This window comes from Pundamilia nyererei, unplaced genomic scaffold (assembly GCF_000239375.1).
Source record: "Pundamilia nyererei isolate P.nyererei 1_Seehausen unplaced genomic scaffold, PunNye1.0 scaffold00044, whole genome shotgun sequence".
NCBI classification, from domain to species: Eukaryota; Metazoa; Chordata; class Actinopteri; order Cichliformes; family Cichlidae; genus Pundamilia; species Pundamilia nyererei.
In genome coordinates, this window is record NW_005187445.1 from 18,752 (window position 1) to 36,293 (window position 17,542).

The 17,542-nt window shown below is 38.8% G+C and overlaps 1 protein-coding gene across 1 annotated transcript; it reads right to left on the minus strand.

The window, feature by feature from the left end:
• Positions 1–750: 750 nt before the first annotated feature.
• Positions 751–17,386, minus strand: spats2 (spermatogenesis associated serine rich 2). The gene is made up of 12 exons (XM_005731572.1): positions 17,118–17,386; positions 14,727–14,806; positions 13,127–13,235; positions 12,564–12,613; positions 12,049–12,271; positions 11,051–11,230; positions 10,765–10,900; positions 8,271–8,329; positions 5,257–5,366; positions 4,922–5,024; positions 2,757–2,905; positions 751–2,673 (listed from the first exon to the last, which is right to left on the minus strand). The coding sequence occupies exons 1-12, from the start codon at positions 17,140–17,142 to the stop codon at positions 2,413–2,415; spliced, it is 1,485 nt and encodes a 494-aa protein (XP_005731629.1). The 5' UTR covers positions 17,143–17,386; the 3' UTR covers positions 751–2,412.
• Between the last annotated feature and the right edge of the window lie 156 nt (positions 17,387–17,542).

Sequence of the window (17,542 nt, forward strand, 5' to 3'; positions counted from 1 at the left end):
AAAAAAAAAAAAAAAAAAAAAAAAAATCTGCTCAAAGGAAGACAATATGTTATGAAGAAGATGCAGCAATAATGTAACAACCGATTTTCCACTACAGCCTTTCATATGTACATTGACTACAGGATTATAAGAGGAGGAATCACCAGGGGGTCCATGTCCCAAACTAAGAGCCCACTGTGAGAGAATGACTTCGAAACGGGTAGTGTCGAAGGATGAGCGACGAGGTACTCGCCAGCCTTTTGTTCACAAACTGGACACTACGATGAGATTGAGCCCCAACAGCAGCAGCTACTTGGCAGGAAAAAAAAAAAAAAAAAGATCTAAGAAATCAATACAACCCTCTAATGCATTCATCAGTTTACTCAATTTTACTTCCATAGATGCACAGAGTGGACATAAAAAGAAGAGCCAACTGACGCTAGATATCGACATATCAGCCAATACCCCCCCCCACACACACACGCACACGCACAGAGAATATGGGATCTACTGAAATTGAAAATACTGGGATCATTATTAAGTTTCCAGTAATGTATTTCACAAACTAGGTCGTAACTTAATGTGGAGACACTTCTCGACTCCACACCTCCATCTTCTCAGTGGTGCAGCAGGCACTGCTGAGAGTTTTGTAAACAATGGAGTCACACTGCTGGACAAACTTTTAATTCTAGTACCCCAAGCATCTTTTTTCTGCATTTTGTTGTTAAAAAAAAAAAAAAAAAAAAAAAAAAAAAAAAAAAAAGAGTTTCTGTATCACACAGCATACATGCCAATATCCATAAATCAGTGAATGGCTGATATCTATATCAGTCAGGCAGGAAAAGGGGAAGAATAGATCCTACACTTTGTTTTTGCACATATTCATAAATCGCATATCTGCTCTATGAGTACCGTCTGTTTACAAAGCCATCATGATGCAGACATCCATGTTTCTAGAAAGGCAAATGTGAAGTCCGTGACTAAAGGCAAGCACGACATTAATATGCCATTCGTGTGCAAGAAAAACACAAAGAACAAACGGCCTGTGAATAAATGTTCAGAACTATGAAAAAGCATGTGCACCACAAAGGACTTATCCTTTGTTGAGAGTTTTTACATATTTAACATTATTCTACAAAAGGTAATGAGCCCTCTTTGTTATAAAACAATGGACAGCTAGCTAAGAAAAAACAAAAAACAGCACACATGATAACTCCGGCGGCCAGTGGGAGGGCGATACATCACTGCCTTAGGCAATATTAAAAAGGAGTAGTTTGACATTTGACACTGGGATAGGCACTTATCACCTCCATGCAGTCAGATGAGAAGGTAGATAACACACTTGTGCTTACATTAAATAAGGAACTACAAGCAGCAGCCAATCAGTTCAGCATTAAAGCCAGAAATGAGTAACAGCTAGCCTCAAACTTAACCCCCCAGAAAAATCCCAGTTTTGTGCAAAACCCCAGAAAAGATTGTGTGAATTGGTGAATTTAGAGGTGCAGTTTGCCAAATTAAGACAGCCAAAGCAGTTACTCTCCTTCTGCAGCCTTCACACCAAGCTAATCTAATCAGCTGCCAGATTCATATTTAGTGCACACGTGTGTTAATCTACTTATGCAACTCAGAGCAAAGAGTGAGGGAAAGCGCACTGACAAATGTTAAACTACTCCTTTCAAAAGGGTAACATCTGTGTCCACAGTGTTACTCTCAATACAGCCAAGCCCTAGCGTTAACAAGTTCCCTACGGTTTGTAGCAGCTGTACAAAAAGCTCTGGATTACAGTTTGATATGTCTCTTTTTTCTTTACCTTGCAATGATTAATGACAGTTTGTAGTGTTGATTGCATGTCTACTCTTCAGAAGTCCCAGCTAATGCTAGAACTGCTTTTACACTTTCACAACGCTTTCCGTGGTGAAGGCATTGAAATGGTTCTGGGAGACAAGCAGAATAACAAGATCTGAGGTTCGAATCAGAGAGCTGACAAAGCCACAGTAAAAATAGAAAAAGTACTAAGAGTTCAACTTCAATAGTGCACAAATTGTTGCAGGTAATCATGTCAGTCTCTGGCAGTCTGCTTTAACTGTTAAAACTAATATCAGAGACTGACAATAGCATGACAGTAAGATCTCTCAAAAGGGGCCTAAAGATAGAAACTGTTAACCGTCATCAGGAGCGAGAAAAGAAAGAGGAAGAGCGATTACAGAACAGTGAGCGCTTTTCAAGTTTGAAGGATGAATTGATTGATGTGGCGAGGCGGCACTACAGCTCAACTGACAGAAATATGTAAACTTGTATTCTATTCTTCATTAAAAGGAGTTAGTAGGTGGGGAGGAGGTGAAGGGTTGGGGAAGGGTATGTGGAGAGAAGGAGGAGTTCAAGGGTTAGTTGATGAGTTTGATTGAGCTTGTGATTTTTTGTTTTTTTTAAATGTCAAGGACCAGGTGTTCGTGGAACCCTTTGGGGAAGCCCATTGTGAGAGGGTCGGTCTTGGTTGTGAGAGGATGTGGAGGAATGCGAGGGACCTCTTGAGTTGTTAGAGTGCTGTGATGTAGGCCCAGAGGAGGCACCATCATTCTGATGGCGGTGGTTTGCACGACCAGCGTTCCTGTCATTGTAGGAACCACCGTTATACCGCTGACCACCTGTGTGATAACCTTGTCCGTGGAAGGTACGCCTGTTTCCTTGGAAAATCTGAGGGGGAGAGTTTAAAGTTTGTCAGTGAAGTAAACCAGCATTTGGTCTAATGTCTGACAAACTACAGCTTTCCAGCTGACCTGTTTGGCTGGTGGAGGACGGGTTTCACTTGGGTGGTTGCTCTGGATCTGGGTAGGAGCAGGCGTCTCCGGCAGGGTGGGGCTGGCGACAGAAGATGATGTGGAGCTACAGCGGGATCGGTTTGAGTAGCCTGTACGTGGGTGGTAAACTGTGAGAAAATCGACATAGTGAGTCAACACTCAGCGGAAACCTCTGGGGCTCAAAGATGAAGCAAATGCAGAAGTGCCAAAATCTACATTTCCTCTAATGGTTACTTAAAACTAAGTCAATGGCAGCATCAAAAAACACATTTACACCCTGTTATAGAAACTATTTGGGATCTATTAATAGTTTTCCTTTTGAAAAGATATTTAAAGTGACTCATTTTTTTCTAACTGTTGAGACTTACATTTACAGGTGTGTCTTAAAACAGGAAATTGCAGCTAATAGGCCTCACCTATGCCAGTGACAGTCACTGAACTGGACCACTCCACTGTGTTTGTTTTTTGAGTACTTTAATGGCTTATCTAATTATTAATATGGCTTGCTGTGAGGTTTTTAAAAAAAACAAAACAAACAAACAAACAAAAAAAAAACCCTCCCACAAGTTTATGCCTTAATTTTGGTGAGTGAAATTCTAGTATTTATATTTCTGTAACACTAATGAACATCGAACATCATGAATGATCTGTCCCAGTGCATTGCACTTGTACAGTTTATGACTACAACTTGTTAACAAAGCTTTTACAAGCCTTAGTCATCAGTCACAGAGGCATGAATGGTCAGTGACCCCAAGTGACCACTGCTTACTAGGGAAAGAAAAGTGGATTCTTAACAAATTAGAGAGTGGTTACCAATTGGTGAAAACAGTTGCAAAGAGGAGGCTTCACCAGAAATCTGGTTACTATGATTTCGGTTGCTAGTAGATTGCCATGATGGATTTCCAGCTTGTCTGCAAACACTCTGTAAACTTTTCACTGAGCTGTAGTAAAACTTGGAAAAAGTGCAATGTGATTAAAGAAACAGCAGCATTCACCTTCAAAGTAAAAGTTTTGCCTTATCTCCAAACTAGACGTTTCATAAGGAGAAACCTTTGCTTTTCTCTGGGGAGAACATTCAGCTGTTGCACTTCTTAAAGTTTCACTACCACTTGGTGAGTAGTTGTAGAGCATTTTACAGACGTTATACAAATTACAAAAAACTGCAATTTGCACAGTGAAACTGCAACAAACTGCTAGCAACCAAAGTGGTCACGAGGTGGTTTCAGTGCAGCACCTCTTTCTGACTAATTTCACCCACCAACAGTAACCACTTGCCAGCAAGTTTGGTAACTAGGAAACGTATTGCCTGAGGTTGTCAGGTGGTCACCATCTGGTCTTGCACAGGCCTGTGTGACTGGGCTCTAAGGTGACAACTTAACACTGTACCCAATGGTCTAAATATGGCAAATTCTGACAGCACAAAACACAGCAGTAGCAAAAACACCAAGTTGAGTCTTCAAAAGGTGAAATCCAAAACCTGTACGTGAAGTCATGGTGTCTACGTCCCTCTGTTAAATATAGGCTATGGTCAAAAATGGTAAACCAAGCAACCTTTCTCACCAAGCAGAAAAAAAGTGTGCTAATTGCATAAAATAAAGTGTTAAAAACTTGTTTTAGACAGATCTACATTAGAGGCATTCTCAGAACCTTAAATAGCATGAAATCACAATTTTTGGGTTAAGATTTTAGAGTCAGATAAGACTGCTTAAAGAGTGCTCTGATTAGCACAGTCACAGTCAAAATACAAATAAACCAAATGTCTGACATGATGGGACAGCAGCTTCTGCAGACCGGTCTGAGTATGCAGAGACCAAGAAAGAAAAAAAAGAACACGAACAAACCTCTTTCTCCCTCATAACAGCCAACTTGACATCCTCCTCTTCAGAGGTTAATTAATAAACAGAGCTGCTAACAATATTATCAAAGCTTCCTTATTGCTCCACTATAGTTTCCAACCATAAAAATAGCGCTCTGCTCATTCAGTACTGCATGCTTGCCATATCATAATAATTACTGCATTAGTCATTTCTAGCCTGCTGGTCTTGTATTTTGTGATTTAAGGAAAGGTGTGTCCCAGCCAAGCGTGAGGCATAGCTGAACACAGGTCAGTAAGAGAAATAAATGAGATGACTTTGATACTGTACCTGATCCAAACCCTGCAATGCTCGTCTTCAGCGGTTCAAGATCAAATGTAAATCTTAGAGCTTTTCCAAGGTCCTCATCGTATTTACGCTCGCTCACAAAGTGCTGCAAATGAAAACATAAATAAATAAAAGTCAGGGAAAAAACCCACCCACGTTGTGTCTCAAAATTTGTTGTTTTCATCTCTACTTTTGTAAGCATAAGTAGGAGAATCTGCCTTGAGTTGTAGATTAATTACAAATAAACACCAATTTCCCATTCAGTCGGTTATGAAATAAAACACCACTTTGATGCTGAAAGACAGCATCAAAGTGGAGCAGCTGTGCTGTGCAGGTACCTTGATGTCTGCACGCAGTTCAGTCAGCTGCTCCTCTGACATGGATGCCGACTTATCTGTCAGCCGCCGGAGCTCCTCGGCTCTCTTCTGCCGGGCGTCCAAGATCATCACTGAAACGTAGCAGCAAAAATATGAACAGATGTGAAAGAATTTAAGGAGGGTTTTTATTATGCAGTCAAATGTCTGCCTGTATTATGTCTTCCACACATTTAAGCAAAAGTTTAAAAACAGAGCTGCACCTAAAGTGATTCTGAGCTGTTAAACTCTAAACTTTAAATTAGGAGGAAAATTTCAGTTAGTCAGTCCAAAGTTGGCTGCATTAGCGCTCACTGTGAGACACGTCCAGCAGCCAATTTGGAAATTTGGCAGACAAAATAAGTCTGAGGCCACCCACTACTTTAAAAACGGTGCCTTCTCTTAAAGACAAACTGTCCTGTGTGTTAGGAAGCAAAGACAAGACAGAATTTCCTTTCTTTAAAAAGTAAAAATGATTGAAAATACATTCAAAATCGACCCTCTTCTTTTGCTTAAGTTTAAAATAAAGAGGTCTCGTAATCTTTCAGTTTCATCTAAATACTCATCACTCCGTCAGTTTGTGAAATGCAGCCAATCAAAAGAACAGCATCTTAAAGAGGAAGGGATGGGAACTAAAATAGGTTGTTTCAGGTAATGATAACCTGAGAGACAGCACCAGGGCCCAGTATAAGACAAAAGGGATGATAATGAACAATGACTCATCCAAAGCTGCTCTACTAGAATCAAAGAACAAAATATGAAGCTCAAACTAGAATAATGGGTCGCCCTGCAGAAATATGCAATTGGTCCCCAGTTCAAAGAAAATGACAAAGATTTCAGTTGAGGGCCCATTATGATGGCTGCCAACTGTGATCTCACCACAACCCTGACTCCATTCATACTGGTGCTGAGGTATGGCAGTATTCACCTGCAATACTGTCTTTAACAATAGGCGTCACCACTCACATCTCCACTCACTCTACATAAACGCTGGTCTAAATCTCTGAGCTTCTGCACTAATACAGCTTCTTATTTGATCAACAGTTCCCTTTATCGGTCACCACAACGAACCATCTGCGCACATCCCACCCCCAGCATTCTCTTCTGTGAGAAAAATAACATACCTCTGAAGACATGTCATCTCTTCATATCTTCACCAAACACAAAATTTCTCAGTCCCGTCTCTTTTTCTGTTGTTTGGCAGCTCCATATTGAACATCCTTTCCCCCAATATATCTATTATCCCTCCTCTGAACATGCTTAAACTATCTTAGCCTTGCTTTTCTAATTTTCTCTCTAAACTGCTCAATCTGCCCAACCTGGTGGTCACCATCAGTGAAAATCTTACACGCTGCCACTGGTTAGTGCTGTCAATTATAGCAGGTGTTCACTACCATCTTGTTAATGTTCTCCTTCACTTTCTGCTATACTTCTGTCACAAATCACCTCTGACATTCTTCTCCACCTACTCCATCCAGTCCACCCTGTTCATTGCTTTGAATGACTAGTACAGGTACTTAAACTTGTCCACCTCTGCTCATTGTATCTTAACTACATCTAATAACTTTCATTTCTCTTTTCTCCAAAGCATAGGCTGAAAACACATACCCACACCTCTCCAGGCTCTCTTCCACCTCCACCTCACCAGCTTTCTTTAGATCCAAAAAGACAGTGCAAACATTGCATCTGCACTGGCCTTTCTCAGGATGAAGCCATACTGCTCCTTGTTAATTGTCACTAGTCTACTTAATCTAGCTTCAAAAATTCCTTCCCACATCTCTGTGGTATGGCTCACCAGTTTTATCCCTCTGTAGTTATTACTGTTCTGCACATCACCCTTGTTCTTGAAAATCAGTACCAGTACAGTTCCATTCCTCAGGCATGCTCTCACTCTCCAAGATTCTGTTAACCTACTTAATACTACTAATATCATCATCATCATCATCATCATCATCATCATCTACTAACTCCATAGCCCCTTTCTCCTAAATATCTCCATGCCTCCACAGGTATATCGCCTGATCCAGCTTTCTTTCCACTCATCATCATCATCTTCTTGGCTGTCCTCACTTCATTCTCATCTGAACTCCCTTACCCAACTTTCCTCCATCCAGCCTCCTCTGTCATTTTCTTCATTCAGAAGGTCTTCAAAGTCCTTCCATCTTCTCAACATAGTCTGCTCACTTGTTAGCACATTTCAATCTCTATCCTTAATCACTAACCTTTCCCAATCCTTTCTAGCTTGCTCTCGCTACTTAGTCAATTGATACAAGTCTTTTCCTCTCCTTCCTTAGTGTCCAATCACAGCTGTAAAAGCAACAATCATACACCTGTGTTTTCAACAAGCACATGACATGTCCCACTCAGACTAATCTTAAAGAGGACATCTGAAGTACCCACTGGTCCTTAGCACTACTGATACAGTCCCACAGCCAGGAAAGAGGTTTAACAAATACTTATTTTTTTCTCTATTTGAAACATATAATCTAAAATAAATATACATATATATTATCAGTTGTATCACTTTCTCCTGAAGGAAGAGATTCTTAGAGTAAAGTAACTTTTGAGAAAACCTGGCTTTTGTAACATCGGATGAGGACTAGAGTTTCTTTGCTTTTCTCTCAATTCACCACACGCCTTGCACAAAGACAGCATTGAGTCTCCCTTGACACCTGACACTATTCACTTTTTCCAGGCCTGGAACACACAACACTCTACACTGAGAGGACAGAATAAGAGAGAATGGCCTAGTTGTACAAATATGAGGCCTACATTGTACGTACACACGCACGCACGCTCTAGGTGTATCAGGACCTTAAGAAAACACTGCAGTTTAGAAGAAACTGGGACTTGCTGTTCCATAAGATTTCTTTTACAACCTCCAGAAGTGATTTAGGTCAGAGTCTTGGGGCCTTTGAGTCAGGTGATCATATCATGAGAAGAACACAAGCAGCTGCAGGGTGGTATGTGACAAGCATACAGGAAAATACAATACTTACTGGCATCAGCTTTCACTTTGTCCATTTCTGCCAGCAGAGTCACCTCTCTGTCCATTAAACTAGAAAAATAAAGAAAAGAGGGTAAACTTTCTAGAATCTTCTCTAAAACAAGATTGTGCATGCCGACTTTGCACTAATATTGCAGCAAAATACTAATATGGTTAAACAATAAGACCACTGGGGACAGCAGACTTCTGCCAAGGCTGAAAATTCCTCCACACCATGCACAAATTAAGCCAGAAGGATATTGGAATATTGATTAGTTTAATATTTTAAGAACATCAATAATGATTATTTTTATCACTTTAATTCAGCATACATTTATAGAGACACCAAAGGAAATGCACAATTTTGACTCCTCTCATGGTGAAGAATAGTTTCCAAAATTCCTGGATCCAGACTCCAAAAGTTGATCACTTCTAAACTGGACAAAGCTCCACCTCTGAGAAAATATCCATGTAAATCTGTTCATGACTGAGTAATCTTGCTAGACAACAAATAACCCGAACCTGAGAACACAACTGCTGGCATAAACGCTTCAGTCTTGATGGGATAACACATTTACTGGAGTTTGAGCTTTACACTAAGGACATCTCGCTCCGTTCTCTGTAGCATTACAGAGTCAGCCGTTACGTAGATGGCCATCTTGTATGCCTCAAAGGTTGCTGTGAGATACTAACGAGAATTAGACTACACCCATGGCAAACCTTGAGTGTCTGAGTAATGATGATAGATGGTATCATCATTACTCATAATAAAACGCACAAAGCAAATATGGAAATTAAAATTCTTGTCCACACTTGTAAATCTAATTATACCGCTTCAGTTTTGTTTCTCAGCTGATGGTTGTTCACAGATTACAAATAAAAGAAAGCCACAATGTAGCTTTTCTTTCTAAAAAGCTGAAATACGACACAGCGGTGCTTAGGATCCATTTTCGACAATAACCAACTACCTGCTTTTGTACCGGCTGCCTCAATACAATCTTCTAGTTTACTGACAATAAAACAAAAAAAATTTTCATGAGTGTTTCACAGAAGTGGAAGTCTTAGGCACGGAATTGAAGTAAGAGCCTCTTAAGAGTTGTAGGTGTTGAACAATAACAAACCGATCTGTCTTTTATCTTTGTTAAAGTGAATAACTGTTAAAAGTTTTATAAGTCAGTGGCAGCAGTGGTCTGGAGCCAAGAGTGGAGCTGAATGGATATCCTCACAGTCAACCACAGCATCAGGTTTCAGCTTTTGAAAGATGAACAATGGCTGCGCTCTATGAGAATTTATAAGGAATACACTTTATCAACGTGCAAATGTTTCAGTTAATCTTTTGGTTTGCCGAGTTAGACCTAATAACCTGAGGTTTTGTAGACGATACTCTGTAATTGCCAGCTTGGACTAAACCCAGATAATCTTCAACCAATTAGTTATTAGTGAGCTCATAATCTACTGCCAGCTACTTCAGCTTTTACTAAAGTCTCATGAGAATGATCACGACAGTCATCTTATCCAGCTGAATTATCAGGGGCTTAACAGGCATGGATTTTTCTTCTTGCTCAGACCAGCAGTACCTATGAAGTTTGTAAGCCATTTAAAGAACACCCTAAAGTAGACAAACCACTAAAACTGGACAATTAAACTGGTTTGTAAATCCAGTTAACATGAACTGTATGCCTAATGTGGAAAAAAAAAAAAAATTCAACTGCAAGTGTAAATCCAGGGATTAAAGACAAATTACTACAATGAAATAATATGTAAAATATTTAGTTTGTTATTATCTTTAATAAAGTGTTCTAAATCAGTCTTTTTTTCTGCACACACCAGAGGCTCTATGAAAGCAATCCAAGGTTCAACACATGGACCTCTTTTACTATTATGCAAAGTTGCACCACCAAGAAGGACAAAGGTAACTGAGCAGCACCTATAAAAATGCAATAATGTCTGAACTGCTTTAGTGAACATGCAACACAAATCTGAGAAATCAAATTGGAACAAAGATCTATTTTTACATTCTTCTTTGCTTTTCTGAAACAATTTTCTTCTTAATGCATCTCTTGTCACGGTCTATTTAGACTCAAAGATTCTAAATTATTTCAGGGTTGTCTTACGAATATAGAGGCTTGTTGACACTGTCACAGGAGTGACAATTATTTCCTGATTTGTTTCTACTCACTTACTTTAAAAATAACCCCCAACAAAAAACCCACTGTGGGTCCTGTTTAGCAAGACAAAGTTTAAAGAAGTTCACACAAAATTAAAAGCAGTGTTTTTACAACTTCAGACATTAATTTTAGATCAAACTACCTGAGACATCTGTAGAGATCAGCAGACTAGCTTTATGATTTTATGTTATTTGGAAGTAGTGTTTATAAATATACTATTAACAGCACAGAATATTGTCAATATAATATCAATATACTTTTTGATTGTTAAATGAAAAAACAATTTTACTTCAACATCAACTGTATGACAACAGGCAGATTTAAAATGAATTCCCATACCAGCTCTGTAGTTCAGCAAATGTCTGCTTCATCCTTTTTACTGAGGAGTCCATCTCCTCCTTGACTACCATCCTGTAGCGAGTCAGTGATGCAGTACATCTCTGCAGGTCCTTCACAGAGCGATCAATGTTGGAAGCTGAGAAGGAGAGAATAAGGAAAGGTTAAGCAAGAGTTTTGGGGCTATGACACATTTGTTTTCATGTTACCTTTGCCCTTGGTTGGGAGGCACAAAGAAACAATATGGATAGAATAAAATGGGCTTCTGGAAATAAGAGCCATGTCTAACCCATCTTCTTTACTCCTGATGATCCTTGCTCATCTGTGTTAGATGCTAATGAGGCAGGGGGATGATGTGAATTTGAGTTTGGCCTTTGTCGTGACTTATTGCCTCTGGGAGTCTGGTGATTTCTTCCTCCTGGCTGAGAGGTGGGACTTGGAGCACTACCTTGACTTTCTGCTTCTGCACCTGTGAGAAAACAAAGTACTTGTCAGGACACAAAGTAAATAACTATAAAACTACCCTCATGTGAAGAAGTAGAATCTATTAGGGACAAGGTTCTTGGTATTTTCTATTTGTAGTACGCTTGTAGCACTTGCTGCACTGGTTTCTGACAGCATTTGAGCATGCTTTGGTTGCATGCAACTCTTATGAAGGGAAATGAGGGATGGCATTCACCAAAGCACACTGAAAGACCTCTGGATATAATTTGATTAAGAATTCTCTTTTTAAGATTTATTTGCATTTGTACCAACGACCAGCACATGGAAACAGTCAAATGGGCCTGAAGAGCTTGTGGCTAAATCATAAATAAAATAAAAAAGCAAGTTGCCCACTCAGGCTAAGTCAGCAGACCATGTGATTCACTTTAAAAGTTAACAACAACCCCCCCCTAAAAAAAAACCTGTCTAGTCACACATTTCAGGAGGACATTTTTAAACCACTAAGATTACAAGTACACACTTCCCCACTGAACTTTGATTTTGATTAGATAACACCAAATTAATTTCTTCAAGTTAAGTAATAAATAACTCTTTACCAGCATGTAGCAACAGGCTCTGCTCTAATCTAAGTTTCATTGATAAAAATCTAATGAGACTTTCGCACTGTGTCCTTGGCTCACTTAAGGTGACCTTCCTGCAGTTAAGTCATATAACAAAAATATTTGTCCATTAACAGATTTACTTTAAAAGGTCAAATAAGGTTCAGGTTGTAAGAGCAGCAATTTGCATGGCCATAAATTACTCTATCCATCCATCACATTTTAGCCAAACAGTTGCATTTACCGGTGGTTTCGGATGTAGCAGGTTCAGAGTCCAGCTCGGCTGCATCCAGGGAGGCAGAGTCCAAGTGTTCACTCAGCGAATCAAGAGACTCTCCGTCCATTACTGAGCCGTTGGCATGAAAGCCATTCAGCTCGTCCTTGCCCTCTTCGGGCGATGTGGCCTCAGGTGGAGCAGGTTCTGCTGGGGCTTCTGGCTGAGGTTTGGGCTTCTTTTTCTTCTTGGGCTGAACAGTAGGATATCAGTGTTAGCCTTCTTTTTTTTTTAATCATCTTTTTAGTATCAGTGCAGTGATATCAACTAATTCAGTGCATGCAGAAAAGAGAAAGCTTTGATTTAAATGAAAATTAAGCTTTTGGCAGAAGAATTTACTAAACAAATCCATGCATTTTAGAACCAATGAGAGCAGGTTAAAATGTCATCAATGATTTGAAACTAAATCTTTTACTAAGAAACAGTGACATAAATATGCCAACTCAACAAAGAGATGTTTAAGACGTAGGCTTTGTGGTTCTCACCTTCTTTTTTCCAGTGACATTCCACTCCTTCAGGATCTCAGCTGCACTGCCTGCGGTGTAAACCAAACAATGATGACGAAGGTACACGCTGACACATGGCAGATTGAAAATCTTGTAATACCATCTGAACATATGAATGCCTCGAGGCGTTGTTTAGACACGGCTAACTAAGGAAACAAAAGAGTAGTCTGACGTAGAGACACAACGCTCCTTTGCTATAATTAAACCTGCCAAACCAAAGGCATGCAAATGATACGCAACTACAGAATGCAAAGCATGGCAGGCATGATGGTGAAAACAATTTAAGGTTAAGGACAAAAAAAAAAAAAAAGTTCAGTGTACATGTTAACATGTACACTGTAATTACAGGACAGTTCAAAGAAATCATTAAAGGCACAGAATTACAGTGACATTCATGCCCACGACCTGTGTATGTAAACACAACTCTACTTGTGGAGTGAGTGAAGTAAGCTCCATTAAATACCAAATTACAAATTCACTTTTACAGAAATATCCAGTCACACAACATCACAGTAACTTTCAGGGATTTGGTGTCCTCATACCTTCTAAAAAAGCCTGCACGGCCTTATCGACGCAGTTCTCAAAATGCTGTAACACCAGCACAATCTCATTGTTGCTTTTGTTGGGGACAACCGCCCTGACAGCACTGATCTGTGAAGCATAGTGAACATTAGCACTGACAAGCATAAGGGCCCTCAAACATTTACTGAAAATACACTTTAAGTAAGAAGTGGCTGTAGGACATGAATGCATACTCTTAATAATGCACTATTAATGTAGAAATACACAAAGCTTTCATTTTGGTCAGTGAAAGAATGACACTCCATGGCAACTTTAGTCAATACAACTGTTCGACTGGTTCGAAAATTCGACTGTTAATGCAACTATATAATCAGACAAGCATATGATGCATGTAGACAAGGTCAAGACAACCTGTTGAAGTTTAAGCTGAGCATCAGAATGAGGAAGAAAGGTGACTTAGGAGAAGTGAGGTGAATGGTTCCTGAAATCATCTGAAACTGGTTTCTTCAACGTGACAATTAGTTCACTGCACTCAAAAAGCCTCCACAGTCAGCATAACGCGATCATGGATCTAAATCTAAACAAACACCAGAATCTGTCTGATGCCATCATGCTGATATGGACCAAAACCTGTAAGGAATGTTTCCAGCACCTTGCTGAACCAATACCACAAAGAATTAAAGTAGGGACTACCAAGTGGCCAGTGAGTGTATATATCGGACACTTTAATGAAATATTTTTGCTTTTCACCATTTAATTTAACAAAAATGTAAAATAATTTTTGGGATCTTATATAAAACTCCCCAGAACTGTTAAATTATAGTTTAACAGCTTTAAAGATGCTTCCTGGCATGGGATTAAGTGATACATACCTATATAGCTCTCATTTTTCAAGATAAGATATCTGTTAAGCTGGTGAATCTGATTTTTGCTCTACTTCAAGATAAATCATGCTCTGACAATTTGCCCTCTCGTGTTTACTGTCGCCAAAAAGCTACTTTCCAGGAACCTGCTGTACACATCTCACAGTAAATGAAACTGAATGTCAAGCTTTAGAAGCGTCCAACTTTGGCAGCAGATAAGAATCCAATGGTTAGAGATGGGAATCGAGAACTAGTTTGAGATAGTACAATCCATCAAAATCATGCCTCCAATGTTATCAGTTCTATTTATCAATGCTGACATGCTATTTTTGATCTACTGCAAGACAGTGACGTCAAGCTCATAGCACTGACTCACATGCAGGTCTACAGATATCTGTTTACTCAGGTATTTGCATTTTGTTTCAGTTGAGCTTTTATGCAGTGTACATTATCTTTAAATTAATATAAAGCTCATAACTGTGTTCAATTATTGTGCCGATTTTTTCTGAAGAAAAAAAAAAAGACGCAATTTCAGCAATTTAAAACCTCGTGTAATCTCTTGAATGTATTTTGTGATTCTTCTATAATTTCATTCTAATCTTAATTCCATCTACAGCCATATCCACAAATGAGAACAAATATTTTGCAATTTGACGTTTCAGATTAAGGCCTCCAAAAAAAAAAAAAAAAAAAAAAAAGAAACAAAAAGAAAAAGAAAATTGCAGCACTACTCCTGAGGAGTGTGTAAATTTCTTACCTTCTCCTTCATCCTCTCAGCCGTTCCACCCTGGGACATGACCATTTTTGAACGGGTATCAAACACCACTCCGGATGTATCTGGAAAAATATAGTAGAAACTCAACTGCATTTTCCATTTAACCCTTCAATTGTACTTGCAAACCTCTGTAGAGCATCATTTGCAAAACAAAACCACCAGCAGACATCTTTAGAGATTTCCTGAAAAAAAACAAAAAACAAAGTTGCTGGCCACCTTTATAAATATACTAATCAGGTTACAGCAGCAGAATTATTATTGTGAAACAGACATGTGACGTGACATGTTAATCTACATGATAAAAAACAAAATATTTACATATGAAATTGAGAAAATAGATTTTGCTTCCTGTATGCAAATAAACAAATGTGAAAAATGAAGATGTCAGCCTCACAGGACTGTGGAGGTGGAACGATGTGTTATTTAAGCATGTAAGCACAACTACTTCAGATACAAGCACAAAGGAAGCGCTTAAAAAGAAAAAAGAAGACTTCATCACATCTGTGCCTGAACTGTCTGGAGCACGGATCTCATTTTAATGACTAATAACCAATGATAGCATCCAAAAAGACATTCTTTCAAGAAGGAAAAACTTCAGAGTTTCTTCTAGCAGGAGAATAAATCTGGCTCACTGAGACAAGCAGCTGAGTCAAGGTAAAATGAGATCTCTTCCTGTAAGGTCAGATGACACTAATCTTTAAAATGATAAACAAAAGGCCTTCAGCTGAATGCGAAGAGTCAGAGTGAAGTCCACAGTTAATCTCTAGCCATTGAAAGACACAAGAGGGAGGAAACTGCTGAGCCCTTGTAAAAGTTGTTTTTCTCATGCATGGAAGTAGGTTAATGTCACTGTAAATATCCACAGCTCCAATTCGCTGTAAAAGTACAGCCATCTGCACGTACTTTCAGGACAACTCCATTAGATTCTAGCTGAAAACAATCATGCATACATTTATTTGTTGAATAATTTATTGCTGTGACCCATCTGTAACTCAATTCTTGTGCACCATATAGAGATACAGTATTGTGCAAAAGTATTGCACCATCCTTCGTGTCCCTTTTGCTAGGGAAATGGACATAGCAATTCGTTGAAACGGGTACATGGAAATGCAGTATAAAGGCTATATCGTATTGAGAGAAAGTCAGCACTAGCATGACCACCTTTATTGTGTAACACAGTCTGAACTCTTTTAGAGAAGGTTTCTTGTTTTTTTTAAGTCATCTTCAGGAATAGTTCTCCAGGCTTCATGAAAGACAAAGCTCTTGTCTGGATGTTGTGATCAATTCTCTATCAAATAGATTCCACACTGCTTCAATAATGTTGAGGTCTGGGGTTGTTTTTGTATCCAGGTATCCTTTTTACAGTATTAACAACATCTTTGATCATTGTGTTGCTGAAGAATGAAGCTACTACCAATCAGATGCTTTCCAGACGGCATCGTATGACGTTTCAAAAACTGATTGTACTTTTCTGCATTCGTAAGTCCAATTTTGAAAAGGTCCCCAACACCACTGGCTGAAATGTAGCCCCAAAACGTTACAGAACCTCAATTGTGTTTTACAGATGGCTAATGATGATTATTTGAACCAAAACTTTCAAATTTGAATTCATCAGTCTATAAGACGTGTAATTTGCTATACATCAGCTGTTTCTCTGCCATTTTCCTTCCTTAAGAATGGCTTCTTAACAGCCACCCTTTTACTGAGACCATTTCTGTCATTGATACTGTTCATCTGCTGTAGATAGATTTTTTTAATGCCTCACAGTTCTTTTGACATCTGCTTCTCAAGTTTCCTCATTTTCAAAAAAAAAAAAAATTATTTTAAAAGAACACTCCTGAGATATGCCAAGGTTTAAGCTAATAGCACAAAATCACCTCGGTGGTGAAAAAACATCTTAAATGTGTTATCCTTGGCATTTTTCAAGGACTGAACTAAACAATGGGAACAAATGATGTGCTTTTGCAACAGGCTGCTAGTAAAAAAAGTTCCTAAAGATGCAATATAAAATTGGTTCTTTGCAAACCTTTTCTGGTATATGTGGACACAACACTGGTTCCTCCTTTCAGATAAGCACCTTTTAATGCTTGATTCATATGACAGTGTTAAGTGGCTTGAAAAACAAACACATCATTCCTCTGAAAATTGTCAGGTAGAAAGACTTAACTGAAAACGGGTGAAAAAGCAGTCATTGTCCAGAAAAAAAGTTTGAAAGACCTTCAGAAAGCCTGGAGAGCTATTCCTGAAAACCACTTTAAAATAAATAACAAAGTCTGGTTCCTTGGAAGAAAACTATAAAGATATGTGATTAAATCAAGAACTTTCCAAGTACTTTACAATAAATTACATTACATATTTTGTCTTAACCCTTACCTTTTTGGCTGTTTTTCTTTGCCATGTTGTCACACAGAAGTATCCAAGAAAATCTCTGCTGTTTATTTTCTACAGTGTATACTCCTTCAAATATATTCAAGCTGATGCAGAGCTAACGGGTCCAAATGTGACAAAACTTTCAGTTGGAGTTGCTTTCGGTAGGGAAGAGCTCAATGAGGCTCAGAGCTGGCAGAAGGGTTGGAAGAACAAGGTTCAGATCCAGACCGTCACCATTCAGTCAAAGATTTAGGTTTTCCCCTTTTCTCTACCCTCACTAAATCTGTGGAATGAAAGAAAAAGAACAACTCAGAACTAGTGATAAAGAAATGGTTTCGTGTCAGTATCTAAATGTAGGAATAATAAAATACATTAAAAAAAAAAAAAAAAAAAAACTGTGGTCATGATGTACCAAGTAAAAATGCAGA